General features: G+C 56.6%; 2 protein-coding genes across 2 annotated transcripts in view; one reads left to right on the top strand and one right to left on the bottom strand.

Annotated features, from left to right (window-relative positions):
- Nucleotides 1-3,444, top strand: part of PTSG_04704 (U4/U6.U5 tri-snRNP-associated protein 2) — a 4,766-nt gene extending 1,322 nt beyond the window's left edge. Inside the window, exons 3-13 of the mRNA XM_004993969.1 lie at nt 139-195; nt 418-514; nt 632-687; nt 932-1,016; nt 1,168-1,286; nt 1,442-1,534; nt 1,755-1,851; nt 2,192-2,286; nt 2,449-2,639; nt 2,828-2,969; nt 3,180-3,444. Coding sequence (XP_004994026.1) covers nt 139-195; nt 418-514; nt 632-687; nt 932-1,016; nt 1,168-1,286; nt 1,442-1,534; nt 1,755-1,851; nt 2,192-2,286; nt 2,449-2,639; nt 2,828-2,969; nt 3,180-3,371 — 1,224 coding nt within the window. The 3' untranslated portion in view covers nt 3,372-3,444. The remainder of the gene's footprint in view (nt 1-138; nt 196-417; nt 515-631; nt 688-931; nt 1,017-1,167; nt 1,287-1,441; nt 1,535-1,754; nt 1,852-2,191; nt 2,287-2,448; nt 2,640-2,827; nt 2,970-3,179) is intronic.
- Nucleotides 3,445-3,535: 91 nt separating this feature from the next.
- PTSG_04703 (uncharacterized protein) lies at nt 3,536-15,354 on the bottom strand. Its single transcript, XM_004993968.1, has 15 exons — nt 14,987-15,354; nt 14,720-14,810; nt 14,475-14,510; nt 14,229-14,323; nt 13,790-13,929; nt 13,015-13,613; nt 12,350-12,645; nt 11,866-12,042; nt 10,461-11,705; nt 9,411-10,115; nt 5,733-9,128; nt 5,037-5,444; nt 4,524-4,775; nt 4,251-4,319; nt 3,536-3,962 (listed from the first exon to the last, which is right to left on the bottom strand). The coding sequence occupies exons 1-15, from the start codon at nt 15,047-15,049 to the stop codon at nt 3,894-3,896; spliced, it is 7,641 nt and encodes a 2,546-aa protein (XP_004994025.1). The 5' UTR covers nt 15,050-15,354; the 3' UTR covers nt 3,536-3,893.
- Nucleotides 15,355-15,431: the final 77 nt, after the last annotated feature.

The following is a 15,431-nucleotide window of genomic DNA, read 5'->3' as shown; positions in this document are numbered from 1 at the left end:
GTGTGTGTGTGTGTGTGTGTGTGTGTGTGTGTGTGTGTGTGTGTGTGTGTGTGTGTGTGTGTGTGTGTGTGTGTGTGTGTGTGTGTGTGTGTGTGTGTGTGTGTGTGTGTGTTTGTGTTTGTGTTTTCTGTTGCACAGTTCTACTGCTTGCCCGACAACTATGAAGTCATTGACAGCGCTCTGGATGACATCAAGGTCTGTTTTGTGTGTGCTTGCGTGTATGATGATTAGTTTGTGAGAAGGGATTGTGCTTCCTGTCCAAAGGACACTACCTTCAATAGCTTGATGGTGCTCATGTGTGTGCATGCGTGTCTTTGTTGATGCGATCGAACTTACCTCCTCATTCATCCACCTCTCCGCCTCCCCCACTCTTTTCTTACTTGCACACGGTTGCGTCTTCATTGCATCTTCGTGCAGTTTGTGCTGTACCCCGTGTACTCCAAGGACTACATTGCGAAGATGGACGAGATTGGCAAATACTCTCGCGCCCTCGATGGCACCAGATACCTGCCAGGTGTGTGTGTGTGTGTGTGCGTGACAACTGATGCAGACGTTTTTCTCACGTGTTGCTGTCGTTTACCCCTTGCTGTGTGGTTCGCCATCTCATGTACTCCTTGTCGCTTCGCTGCAGGCGTGGTTGGTTTGAACAACATCAAAGCCAACGATTACGTCAACGTCGTTGTGCAGGTGCGTTTCCTCTCTTTGTCTCTCTGCACGTTCGGTGTATGCTTCCTCAACGCACTTTGCGCAACGCCCTTGTCGCTTGCTCACTCCCACTATTGTGTTGCGCGTGGATGTATGTTGGGTGTGTGTGTGTGTGTGTACATGTGTGTGTGTGGGACAATATGTGTGTGTGTGTCTGTGTGTGTACATGTGTGTGTGTGTACATGTGTGTGTGTGTGTGCACATGTGTGTGTGTGTGTGTGTTCAGACGCTGAACCGCGTTGCTCCGTTTCGCAACTTCTTCCTCGACACCACCAACACTCGCCGCATTCGCGACCGCCTCGTCCAAACAAGTGCGTTGCGCTTGACATGATATGTGCTGCCTCTGGTGTCCGTGTGTTGGTCCTTAGCTGACGTGGCCGAGTAGCTATTAGACATCTTACGACACGACTTGACACACACACACACACACACACACACACACACACATACACACGCACGCAGTGGGTGATCTGATCCGCAAAGTGAACAACCCGAAAGCATTCAAGGGTCACGTGTCGCCACACGAGTTTCTTCAGGCCATCACAACATCCAGCAAGAAGCAATTTCGCATCACAGAACAGGTGTGTACCCCCCTTCCACACGCGTGCGTGTATTTTGTTGCCCGCGTGCGTGGGTGCTTCGTTTTCAGAGCTTGTGGCTCCCCGTCGTCTCATGCGCCGCATCAAATCTCATCGTGCCGCCACCACGACGACCGTGCTGTTGCTGCCATCATCAGAGCGATCCCATTCGCCTGCTGTCCTGGCTCCTCAACACACTCGACGCCAAACTCAGCAAGCACGGACACACCGTCATCAGCGACACTTTCAAGGTTGGACACTTTTGCGTGCCAATGAGTGTCTGCACGTAGATGCCTGTTTGTTTTGTGTTGCGTGGTGCTGTACAGTCCCCACACCCAGCACAAGACAGCAGCAACGAGGAGACGCCTTGTAAACACATGTGCACGTCGGGTGTGTACCATGCGTCCCCTTCGTCCCGCCCCCACTATGAGACCCGCTCTTCTTCTGACTCATGCTTCCCCCTCTCTTCAGGGCAAGATGCTGGTGACGTCACGGAAGCTGCCGCCCACACAGGACATGCAGGAGGTGGCCAACATCCGCATCGACCCAAACGCAGAAGAGTACAAACGTGAGTTGGTGATATAGGCGTGTTGTAGGTGTGGTTTGTGCTTTGCGTGTGATGTATGATGTATGCAAACTCGTTCGTGCTGTGCAACAACCTGTGTTGCGCCTCCTCTTGTGGTCGCTCTGTCTCGTTTGCTGTTCATCATTATCATCATCATCATCATCATCATCATCATCATCATCATCATCATCATCATCATCATCATCATCATCATCATCATCATCATCATCATCATCATCATCATCATCATCATCATCATCATCATCATCATCATCATCATCATCATCATCATCATGACTTGCTTCCCTCACGTGAGTTCATCCCCGCCACTGCTCGCGTGCAGCAAAGACGACCGAGATTGAGTACATGTTTCTCGGCCTCGATCTCCCGCCAGCGCCGCTCTTCCACGACGAATTGCAGCAGAACGTCATTCCACAGGTACGCAGGGAATAGCTGTCATGCTCCGTGTTTCCTGTGCACTTGCTTGCACGATTGATGGTCGCATAGCCCGTATGCTGTTATGGCGTACCATCATTCACACACACACACACATACACACACACACACACACACACACACACACACACACACCGCGGGCAGGTTGCGCTGTTTGAGCTGCTGAACAAGTTTGACGGCGTGTCTTCGCACGAGTACAAGACGTACAAGGACACGGTCATGAAGACATTTCGGCTGAAGACGCTGCCCAAGTACCTCATCATGCACATCAAACGCTTCACAAAGAACACTTTCTTTGTTGAGAAGAATCCAACCATTGTCAACTTCCCCGTCAAGTAAGACCCCGCATTTTTCGCGCGTGCGTGAGGTGTTGTTTGTTTGATTGGTGTGCGTGTGTTTGTGTTGGTTGAGTGTGTGCTAGTGTTTGCGTGGGTTCATGTGTTGTACAACCCACCCGCCGCGTACTGATATGGTTGCTTTCCACTGCGCTCTCTTTTCTCTCTTGCACCTCCCATGCTTCCAGGAACGTTGACTTGAGCGATTACATTGCGGAGGAGGACAAAGAGTCCGGTGACTCGTACCAGTTTGATCTTCTCGCCAACATTGTGCACGATGGCCTGCCCGGTCCGGGCAAGGGAACATACCGCGCGCACGTCCATCACAAGGTAGGTGTGTGTTGGTGTGTGTGTGTGTGTATGTGTGTATGTGTGTGTGTGTGTGTGTGTGTGTGTGTGTGTGTGTGTCCGCGTGGCATTTTGCTGCGTTGCATGACTATTGCATGTTGTTGTGGATGCGTGCGAAAATCCGAGACAGCGCACAGTAGTGCTCACGATACGCTTGTACCCCTTACAACTGCTGCGCATCAACCATGGCAGGGTTCCAAGAAGTGGTTTGAGATCCAAGACCTGCACGTGGTGGACATGCTTCCGGAGATGATTACGCTCTCGGAGTCGTACATTCAGGTGTGGGAGCGCTCGCCCACGCCTGTGGAGGCCCCAGTCAAGGCCATGGATATGATGAAGGAGGAAGAGGTTGCGGGTCAGGCTCCGGCATCATCAACAGCATGAGGGATGCAGCAGCACTTTCTTGGCATGCATGTGTGTGTGTGTGTGTGTGTGTGTGTGTGTGTGTGTGTGTGTGTGTGTGTGTGTGTCTGGGTGTGTGTCGCAACAGTGCTGGTTCTCTTTCATCGTTGCTTCGTTTGTGTGATGACAACATCACACATCACGGCTCGTGTTGTCATATTTCTCAATGAAACGAGCATGTGGGACGAAACGGCATCATGTGAAAAGACTCAAACCAAGGGCAAATAAAGGGGGTATGGTATGTACAAGGAGGAAACGGAACACAGCACAGCAATGGTAACGCGCAAAATATGCCCGAGACACAAGTCAAGAAGAACAACAAGAGAGAGAGTGTGTGTGTGTCTGGGTGGGTGCGTGTGTGTGGCAAGAGGGCAGCACAAACACACGCTGACACACAGTTCTACAAACACACAGTTGTACAGACACAGACACATAGACACACAGATACAGACACACACACACACATAGACACACACACACACACACGCAGCGCAGCGTCCCAGGTCATGATCTGGCATCTGCCATGCTTGTCAGCAAATCCGCGCACGCTGAGTACAAGAACCGATACTGATCCTGCAGCACCAACATCCAGAACATCATACATTATACCACGCGTGAATCAACAGAGTACCACACACATTTGTACACGGGCACAGGCACAACACACATATACATACACGCAGAGCAACACACACACACCGACACACACACACACACACACACACACACACACCGACACACACACACACCGACACACACACACACACACACACACACACACACCGACACACACACACACACACACACACACACACACACACACACACACACACACACACACACACACACACACACACAGACCGTTGTCTGGACGACGCGATGGTGACGGCCCTCACGCAACTGCACAACAACATCTTTCAACGGAACCGTCTGAAGCATCGCGAACACACAAACGTCAACGTACGCAGCATTAGCCAAATGCATGAAGGCTGGAAACGAAAAGCAGGTGGCGAACACAGGCACGTACGCAAGAAGAGAAATGCAAAACGTCAGGCCCAACCGTCGACCAACACCCCTCCCCCCCCCCCCAGGACCAGACGAAACGGTTTGCAGCCAGTCAATTGAGCCTCGCACCTCGTGACTGTAGTCCTCGTTTGCCACAACCTCCAGCGGCCGCATGGGCTGCAGCATCGCCTGCTGGAAGAAGAGCAGGGCAGCAAACACGCCTGACCGCCCAATGCCGGCGCTGCAGTGGATGACGGGCGGTGCTGTGCTCGCCCCACGGAACACACGACACTCCTCCAGGCAAGTTAGGATGGACGTCGTGTTCTGCGGTACACCGTGGTCCGGCCATCCAATCATGCGCAGGTGTGTCACCGTGTGCTCCTGTGTGTATGTGTGTGTGTGTGTGTTTGTTTGTGTTGTGTGTGTGTTTGTTTGTGTTGTGTGTGTGTGTGTGTGTTTGTGTTGTGTTGTGTTGTGTGCAGGCGAAGAACCATAATTTGTACGTGAGCGTTTCACAGTGTGCACAACAAGAAGTGTTGTCCACACGAACACACGCACGTACACACAGAGGTACACGCCACACGAACATACAAGTTCACCAACACACAACTACATCTTCACGCAACGCAACTGCTGCCTCACCTCCTGTGTTTTCTTGTGCGTGACGCGAAGCGTGGACACGACAAAGTGGACGGCGCGCTTCGTGTTGATGTTCTCAATCACGAAATCGCCAAACTCGTACTTCTTCTTGCGTCGCGGCGGCCAGTACGAATGGCACTTGACCGTCCCCTTCTCCACCTCCGCCGTCAGCATCACAATCACGGGCGAGCGCGCCTCAAACACCATCTGCCAGAAGCGGGGCGTGGACGTGGCCACGGGACCTTGCGAGATGATGACATCTGTTGCAACGCCGCTGCTGCCGCTGCTCAGCTGCACGCGGTTGGCGTTGATGTACTCCCCGTCGGAAAGCTGCACACGCGTCTTGTCGCACGGAAGCATGTCCCGGTAGCGGTTGTGGGCGCGGTGCTGCTGCCCTGTCGAATACGTGCACTGCATTGACACAGAGCAGAGGAAACAACACACACACACACACACACACACACACACACACACACACACACACACACACACACACACACACACACACACACAAACGACAATGCAGGAGGCAGATGTCAACACGTGAGTGGAGCAGGCTTTCTCGGGCCAACCAGCTATAAAAGAGAAGGAAATCGTTACGTGTATGCACTCCATTCGCATTCACACGTGTGCATACGCGCATGACGCGCACTCACCCGCGCAACACACACACACACATACACACACATACACACACACCGAGTATGAGCGTTGCCTGAGCTCTTGGTATTCGCGGACGGGAAGCTTGTCCTTGACAGCCGCAGAGAGTGCTGTAGCCACGTCGCGGTACTTGCGGACCATGGCGTCGTTGATCGTCGTCTCAGGAAGAAGCGCCTTGCACTGCGCGCGCACCTGCTCGTAAAACTGCGTCTCATTCTCCTGTGTGACGCTCTGATAGAGATGACTCATCAGCTCCTCGTTGCTCACGCGCCTGTTCGCGGCGGCGTCCTCCTTGGCCTTCATGCTCTCCTCTGCCCACTGCTTTGCGCGCGTCTTCCCTGCGCCGTCCCCGCGTGCTGCCTCGCGCTGCTGCTGCTGCGTCAGCTGCGCCGGCGACATGGGTAGTGGTGTTGGCCCGCCAGTCGGCAGCGACGGCGTCAGCGTGTGCACACTCTGCTGTCGCGATGCAACGCGGGACGAAGGTGCGGATTCATCCGGCAGCAAATCGTCCTCGTCCGAAAACGTAAACTCGTCGTCAACGTCCAACTCCGACCCATCATCATCATCGTCGTCGTCGTCGTCGTCGTCGATGTTGACATTGACGGTGTTCACGTTCACGTCACTGTCCGGCTGCGGACCAGCAACGTCTGCTGCCGCTGCGGCGACGTTGCTGCCGCTGTCGCATGCTGCGTCTGCGCGCTCCGCCTGATCATGCTGCGTCTGTTGCCCCTGCCGGCCGTCTCTGCTGCTGACGAGCTCTTCATCCCCATCTTCGTCCAATACCCGCAATGACGACGTCGACACATCCGCGGGCGGCGGCAGCGGTGGCGGCGCTGAAGTTGGCAGCTCAGGCAGCTCACCACCATCGCCAACGTCCGCACCATCATCACTGTCAGCGTCAACATCAAGCTCCTCCTCCTCGTCGTCGTCTTCAGCATCGCAATCGCTGCGGTTGGCGGCAGCGACATGGCCGTTCGGCTGGGCCGCGTGCTTGTTATCTTGCTCTTGGGGCGTGTCAGGGGCAGCTGTTGATGCTGCTGTGGTCACAGGTGGGAGCGGTGGCAATGCACGCCCGCGGGATGATTCACTCGGTTTGGAGTCTGCGCTTGTGGTGCCCGCTGCTCCTTGCTCCTTGCCTTGCTGCTTGGCTTGCGTCGCTGTTGCGGCGGCCTTGCCCTCTTCCTCCGATGTGCTTGGGCTCTCAGCATCCTCCTCCAACACATCGCCACCATCACCAGTACCCTTTGCACCACCGTCACGGTCGTCATCGTCATCAGCAAACGTGTCGCTGGCAGCGTCGTCTGTGCTGCTGTCTCCGGCTTCGAGCACGACGGGCCCCGCAAACCGGTGTGTCCGCGTGCGCTCCACCTCCGCCTTTGAGCGGGGCGTCCACAGCGTCAGCACAACGCGCCCAGACATCTGCGCAAACAGCTGCACCGCATCCTGGGGCGTGCGGTCCTGCAGGGACTGGGAGTTGACGGTGAGGAGGTGATCGCCAGCAGCAATGCGGCCATCCGTACCAGCGGACCCTTCAGCATACACGTGCTTGATGGTGATGAGCGTCTGCCCATCAACAACGGCGCCAGAGAGACTGATGCCGAGCCCGTTCGTGCCCTTCTCCAAGCTCACCACGTACTCGGAGCCCTGGATTTCACCGCTCGCTCGTCGTCGCCAGAGCGCCACCGCGTCCGTCTCTCGCGGCCGCACCCTCTGCTGCTGCTGCTGCTGCTGCTGCTGCTGGCGACGAAGCGGCACTTGTGAAGTGTCGACATCGTCCTTTTGGTGATGTTGAGGGGCATGCTTGGATCCCTCCGTATCCGTTGCTGTGGTTGCTGCTGCTGTTGTTGTTGCTGCTGGGGCTGCGTTGGCTTGTGTAGATGCTGAAGGCACACTGTGTGCGTTCTGTGAGTTCGCGTCACTCGCCGCTGCCTGACCTCCATCCACGGCTGCACCGCTGGTGTTGGTGCTGACACCGGCCTGCTGCGTTGTTGCGCGCGAGCGCTTTGCAATGATGGCGTCTGGGCCCTGTGGGCGCCACACCTTCAGGGCAACGCTGCCTGAGAGGCTCTTCAGCTTGTGTCGCGCCTCCACATGCGTGAGCGTCTCTGTGGGGTCGCCGTTGATGGCCAGCAGCACATCATCCTGTCGCAGACCGGCCTTGAAGGCGACCCCGCTCTCGTCAATGCGCCGCACGTACAGGCCGCGAGGAGACCCAAGCCCTCCCTTCACGCCAAACCCGTAGCTGGTGGATGGCGGGATGGTCACTGTCAGGACCATGCCCTCGCCACGATACCCCGGCACAGGCGATGGCGCTGTCCGCTCCTCCGTCACCGCAGGCGTCACAATCACCTCAAGCCCATTGCCCACAACGGCCTGCTGCTGCTGTGGTTGAGCGGCATCTGCTTCATTGCCGGCACTTGCGCGCCTGGCAACCGGTCGCACAATTGATACCGACGCACCCGCGTTCGCGCTGTCAACTCCTTGCTGATGTTGTTGTTGCTGCTGCTGCTGTGGTGTGTCTTTGGATGCGCGTCTTCGTTTACCGCCTGGGCGGAGAGCGAGCGTGACGACTTGGCCAGCAGACCGCAGGGTGGTGAGTGCTTCGGCGTGCTTCATCCCGTGGAGGGGTGTGTCATTGACGGCCACAATGAGGTCCCCTGGATGCAACTGCCCGCATTTGTCTGCGAGTGATCCTTCCTGCACACGTCGAACACAGATGGGGTTGTTGCCTTTGTCTGTGCCGCCGCGGATGGAGAAGCCGAGACCTTGCTCGGAGGTTTCCTTTTCCAGCGTCACCATCATCAGCTGTTGCTGCTGCTGTTGTTGCGGCGGCGGCGGCTGCTGCCGCTGCTCTTGTTCTTGTTCGTGTTGTTCGTGCTCTTGTGGTTCTTGCTCCTGTTGCTGTTCCTGTTGCTGTTCCTGTTGCTGTTCCTGTTCCTGTTGCTGTTGTTGTTGAGTGGGGTGCTCCCCTGGCTGTGCCGTGTCCGCCTCCTGCGCTGGTGCGGTTGAAGCGGCCGCGCTCGCTGCCTGCTCGGCCTGAGTTGACACTGGACGCGACTCTTCCGCTCGGTGTTGTTGTTGTTGTTGTTGTTGTTGTTGTTGTTGTTGTTGTTGTTGTTGTTGTTGTTGTTGTTGTTGTTGTTGTTGTTGTTGTTGTTGTTGTTGTTGTTGCACTTGTTGGTGCTGCTGCTGCTTGAGGTTGTGATGCCCCTCAGCAGTTGTTTCGCTCTGCGCCTGTTCCTTTGCTGCCCCTGCTTCCTTTGCCTTCAACTCCCTCTCCCGCATCTCCCTCGCCTTGCGCCGCTTCGCCTCGTGCACGGTGCGCAGGTCCTGCACCAGCGTGCGCCACTGGCTCCGCCCAATCCGCTGCACCTCAAACTCAAATTCGTCGCCCACGCTCTTCAACACCATCAGTGCCTCCTTGTGCTTCAGGTCCTGTTGCATGAACGACACGAGACAATGAACACGAGAAGCAGCGCGCATGAGCAAGGACGGAGATGTACGCATTGCGCAGAAACTTAAGCCATTCCTCCCCTTCAACCCAGACGCACATTCACACAAGCACACACACACACACACACAAACCCGCACACAAACAAGACACACACACACACACACACACACACACACACACACAAAAACGTCCGTGTTTACGCACATAAAACATGAACACACAGCCTGCATGCATGCGCGAACAACACATGACCAGCAACGCACCATGAGGGAAATGCCGTTGACGGAGAGGAGGCGGTCGCTGACGTGCAAATCGGACAAATCAACCGGTGAGTCCTTCACAATCCGCTCCACGAAGATCCCGCCCATGCCCGTATCGCTGCCGCCGCACACAAACAGGCCCAGTTGGCCATTCTCCCTGCGCACGTGCACCGCGTCCACAAGGCCGCGTGTGCACGTGAGCGAGACGGGCGGGTGCAGGGGAATCTCTTGCTCTGTTGGCGACGACGTCACGGTGGATGGCGTTGGTGTGCGCGTGTCCGACGACACAGCGCCGCCCTCATCAGAGACGTTCTCCTCTCCATCGCGCCCTGCGTTGGTGCGCCGTGGCCGCGAATTGGCCGCGTTTGCACCCGAGGAGACTGACGCCGATGACGGCTTGCTCGGGCGACTGCGGCGCGCGCTTGCACCGTTTCGTCCGTTCTCCTTCAGCCGCTCGGTGCTGCCGCTGCCATCTCCGCTGCTGCTGGTGGGACCGTCGCCAGCAGCAGCACCATCGTCCTCGTCCTCGGACGTTTGTGGTGGCGGGCGGTTCTGCAGCAGTTTGTCGCGCGCTTTCTTCTTCTGCAGTTTCTTTGCGCGCTGTTGCGGTGTTGTTTGTCGCACGTCCAGCACAACACGCACTGGCGCCGCACGCAACACATCCACAAGCTGCTCATGCGAGTACGTCGACACATCCACACCGTTCACCTGCATACGTGTGTGTATGTGTATGTATGTTGTTGTGTGCATGTGAATGTGTATATGTATGGTATGTATGTGTTGTGTGCATGTGGATGTGTGTATGTATGGTATGTATGTGTTGTGTGCATGTGATTGTGTGTATGTGCCAGTTCAGAAGCAAAGCGTTGGGACAGCGTGGAATGAAATCTCACAAAATATGAACAGGACCCGTGGCGTAAAAATAACCACGCAGAATAATGTTCAATAACTCGCGTGCACAAACGTCACAACCAACCACTCAACCCAACGAATATGTACACGGCAACGAGGAGACGCATGAGGTTGACAGCACACCAGTAAGGGGGCACTTACGGCGATGATTTGGTGGCCCTTGCGCAGCGTGCCCTCTGTTGCTGCGGGCCCGCCTGGTTTGATCTGCTTCACGAGCCCTTCGCCAGCGACGCTGAAGCCGAGACTTTCGCTCGCTTTGCGCAGCACAATCCGCTGCACACCAGACGAAGGCGATGACGGCTGCTGCTGCTGCTGCTGCTGCTGCTGCTGCTGCTGCTGCTGCTGCTGCTGCTGTTGTTGTTGCCGCCCAGTATCGGTATCACCGCCGCCGCCAGTCCCAGTAGCCGTGGGGAGGAGGTGACCAAACAGGGAGCCCTGCACCACCTGCGGCTCTTCAAAGTTTGTGGTGATCTGCGATGGATCCACAGCCTCGTCCATGTGGTCGTTCTCCAGCGTTACAAACACGTCGCCATCACCCTCATCACCATCGTCACCTGCTGCCTGCAAATCAAGCACATGCTCCTCCCGTGCGTGCTCACGCTGCTGTTGCTCCTGCTGCTGGCCCTGCTGGAGCCTGCGCACGGACTGCAGCGGCTGCTGGCGCGACTCAAACGCCGTCGCCACGTCGGCGGGGACGGCAGTGCGTTGGCCAGTGGCCCCTGCATCCGTTGCGGTCATCTTCACGGGCGCAGCTGCACCGCTGCCGCCGTCCAGCTGTTCCACAGGCTGCTGCTGCTGTGTTGGCTTCTTCACTGGCGTGCGGCCGTGAAGAGAGGACTGCTTGGTGTGCAGGGTGGAGCCGAGCTCGGGGTGGCGCTGGCGCATGAGGAAGAAGAACTTGTGGTGCGCAATGCAACGCAGGTGCACGTATTCCGCGTCGCTCTCCGTTGCGCATCGCACCTCAATCACGCGCGCGCGCCCGGACCGTGGAGAAGAGAGGCCACCAGCGTGCGGGGAGGCGGCGTGGTGCGCCGGCGCCTGCTGACCGCCGAGCAGCGACGACTGCTTCTGCTGCTGCTGCCCACCACCGGGCGGGATCTTGAAGCGGATGCAGCGGCCCTTGAGCGTGAGCTCGATGAGGTCCGACCAGGCAAAGCCCGTGGTGGTGGGGTGCCGGTACTCCACATCCTCCGTCAGCCGCACGCCGCGCGTGGAGATGCCCAGCTTGTGCGGGACGTTTGTGCGGTGGATGCGGCGGAAAACGCGGTAGAATGTGATGCCGAAGAGCGGCTGGCGCTGGGCGAGGCGCATGAAGGCAATCTCGGCCTGGGGGCGGGTCAGCCCGCGCCGGCGGTTGTGGCGCGCAGGCATGTCGCGCTGGATCATCTGCACTCGCACGCACGATGTGTGTGTGTGTGTGTGTGTGTGTGTGTGTGTGTGTGTGTGTGTGTGTGTGAGCTGCAGTGCTGGCTCGCAAACCGCCACACCATTGCAACACAGCACAGCACATGATGACAACAAACGCGACACGGCCACCAAACCAAACCTGTGCTGTGAGGGCGGTGATGACGGGCTGGGGGAAGTAATCTGCAACATCGTAGTAGTGGCCGGCGTGCGTGACGGGGCTGTAGTCGCCAAAGTCCGCCTGCAGCGCATACGACGCGAGATGCTTGGCCGCCTCTGTGTCGACCGCAATGTGACCGTTCAACACATCTTGCTTCAGCTGCGGGGGCGGCGGGGCCGGCGGTGGCGACGGTGACAGTGTGTCAAAGCGTGTTTGAACAAACAGCATGCGAGGAAGCGTGTTTGAGGAAACAGCATGTGAGGGTTGCCAAGTCATGGAACATCAGGTTTGCCGTGACATAAAGGTCGTCACAACATGTTGACACACTAAACCGCACGAAAACACAAAAACAAGCAGGTAAAGCCTTTCACAAGCAAATGCACACACGCGCATGCGTGCACTCACACTCATAACACGCAGGCACTCACACGCAGATGCACACAGACAAATACACACACACACGCACCTGGAGGTAAAACATGTGTTTTGTCGCCTCGAGGGCGAGACAAGAAATGTTCTCGACATAAAACTCGACACGGAAAAAGAGCTGGATGGTGTCTTCGCGGCCGCGCTGGCCACCGGGCAATGGCGACGATGATGATGATGACGGTGACGATAACCCCTTGGACGCTTTGCTGCGTGTGCGTGCACGTGTGCGCGTGCGAGAGTGTGTGCTGCCATCGCGGTTGTTGTGGCCGGCCGGTGGGTGGTAATCCCAGATGCGCTTGCTCATGTCAAGAAACTCTGTCTCAATCAGTGAATCTGTGTGTGCGTGCGTGTGTGTGTGTGTGTGTGTGTGTGTGTGTGTGTGTGTGTGTGTGTGTGTGTGTGTGTGTGTGTGTGTGTGTGTGTGTGTGGATGGGTGTGTGTGCGTGTGCGTGTGTGTGTGTGTGTGTGTGTGTGGATGGGGGTGTGTGTGTGTGTGGGTGGGTGTGGATGCAAGCTGGCATTTGGAGTACATTCAGAGCAGGGTTCACAAAGGCAACGAGGTTGCATTGACCATGACCATGAAGGACATGAGCGCAACACACGCACACACATACATCCACATCCACACATCCACACACACACACACACACACACACACACATCCACAAACACACATGCGCACAAGCCCACACCGTTGTGTACCTGGCCGCCGGCGTGAGAGGCCAAAGTATGCCGATTCGACAAGACCACAGGCACGACAGGCGAGCTGGAAGATGTCGCGTACATACGTGTTTGCGTATGTCGGGTATTGCAGCACTGCCCCCGTGAGGAGGTGCACGTGTGCTGTTGGGCCCTCGCCACGTGTGCGCAGCGTGTAGGGCGTTGCTGGCGTGATCGGGCTCAGCGCAGGCGACGGAATGTTGTTGATGTTGTTGAAGATGTTGTTGAAGTTGAAGTGGTTGGTGTGCGCCCTGGCAGGTGTCGCCGTGGGCGCGGCAGAGAGGTCGATGCGCTGCGGGGTCGTGGTGGTGTTGTTGGTGCTGGCGGCTATCGACGGCGTCGCTTTGGGTGGTGGACCGCGGTGCCCGCTGTTCACGGTCGACACCACCGGCTGCTGCTGCGGCGGCGAGCGCAGCGCCATCATGGTCGTGTCTGCCCGCAGTTGCTGCTGCTGCTGCTGCTGCAGTTGTGCTGGGGTGCGCGCAATAGCCTGCTTGGCGATGGTGGCGAGGGTGAGGGAGTACTGTGGCGTGTCGCGTTGCATGCGGTGGGCGCGAACAACACGACGCAGCCGCTCAATCCTGCAGTGCATGGATAATGGTGGTGGTGGTTCAAAGGTCAACAGCGTGCGTGGATACGGGTGGAAGCAAGGGACACGCTGACGGAAGCAGAACAGGGATGAGACGTCGTCCATGCCTCCGTGCACACCGCACGACATTGCTAACGAGCACAGCGCAGGGCAGCACACGGGACTCACATGACCCTTTGGCGTGGGTCGTCCTCTGTCATGCCTGCAAGCAACTGCTCCAGCTCCTCCGAGAGCGCTGGTGGAGCGGCACCACTGGACATGAAGTCCAGCACATGGAAGGCCAGCATTCCAATCGAGTAAATGTGCGCCTAACGATTTGCGTTTTGGCGAGAGAGAGAGAGAGAGAGAGTGTGTGTGTGTGTGTGTGTGTGAGTGAGAGTGAGTGAGAGTGTGTGTGAGTGAGAGTGAGAGAGTGTGAGAGAGTGTGTGTGAGAGAGTGAGAGAGATATATACATATATATATATATATATAGCACTGTGAGAGGGATGGAGCACACAGCCGTTGGAAACAACGCAAGCACGCAAGTGGCCCGCAATTACACTTGTCTGTGTATGTGTGTATGTGTGTGCGTGTGTGATTGGCCGGGAAAGACAGGCCATGTCTCACATTCTCCCAGGCGCGACGAGAGTATGAGCCAGACAACAGCTGCACACGCTCTGGCGGGTTAAATGCTGCATGCTGTGGCGACTGCGCGCTTCGTGCTGTACCGAGAAATGAATGAGGAGGCAGCAGCGATGTGAGCTGATGGGCAACACAAAGATGGGAGATGGGGAGGAAACAACGCAAACCACGGGCCAAGTAACTGTCTTGCGTGCTTGAGTGTGTGTGCTTTTGGGTGTGAATCACACAGACCTTGGAAGAAGTGAAGCTTGCCATTCGTGTCCAAAGCTGGGAAAGACCGACCACACGACAAGCATCGAGGCAACGACAATTGATGAGCGGTCGTTGACAGCAGCAGTCGTTAACAGCAGCAGAAGTGATAGCAGCAGTGGTGATGGCACGTTTCCAAACAGTGGGACGCACGCGCACATGTACACACGCACATGTGCACACGCACACAACACACGACCATGCACAGCCATACAAGGTCTTGTCACCTGTTGTGGTGGGAGTGATTGCGACTTTAGGCAGCGCTCTGTCATCTAAGCTGTGCAGGGCAACCAGGGCTTGGCCAATGAGAGCCCATGTCTGCAGCAAGAGCGCACCCATGTGATCGGTAGGGCTGTGGTGAGAAGGTCGCGAGACGATATGGCAGAACGTGGCATGCACGGGGTTCGGGTACTCAGGCGCTCGCCTACAACACGGTGGCACCGAGCACACAAGAAAGCGCAGGAGAGCGCACGGTGCTCGGTCGTGTCACCAACCTGGTGCTCGGTGAAGGGCTGCGTACGAGTCTGCAACAAGTCCTCAATTGACGTCGCAGACATGCTTGATGGTGGCCCTCGTCAAGCACACTACAGAACGAGTGTTGTGCTGCTGTTGCTGACTCGTTGCTTCAAGGAACGAGGAAGCAGGGAGGAAGAGGAGCAGCGAGCAAGCGAGCAAGCGAGCAAGCAAGCAAATCCTCTCTCAATGAATGGAAGCGACGATGATGGATGATGGATGGAAGGATGACTGACACCCTGCACACCACCGTCACCACCGACTTGGAACTCTGATGAGTGTGGGTTGCAAAGCAGTGTTCTTGGTGGGTGAGGTTTTTCGTCGCGGCAGCAAAAGGCGCTGTTTTGCCCATTCCTCCTTTTTTTTTTTTTTCCCTTCCCCTTAAGACAGCATCGAATCGATTTTGTACCAGCATAAAAAATTAAT

This window comes from Salpingoeca rosetta (assembly GCF_000188695.1).
Source record: "Salpingoeca rosetta unplaced genomic scaffold supercont1.11, whole genome shotgun sequence".
Taxonomy (NCBI): domain Eukaryota; class Choanoflagellata; order Craspedida; family Salpingoecidae; genus Salpingoeca; species Salpingoeca rosetta.
This window is presented reverse-complemented; position numbering and strand designations above follow the sequence as displayed.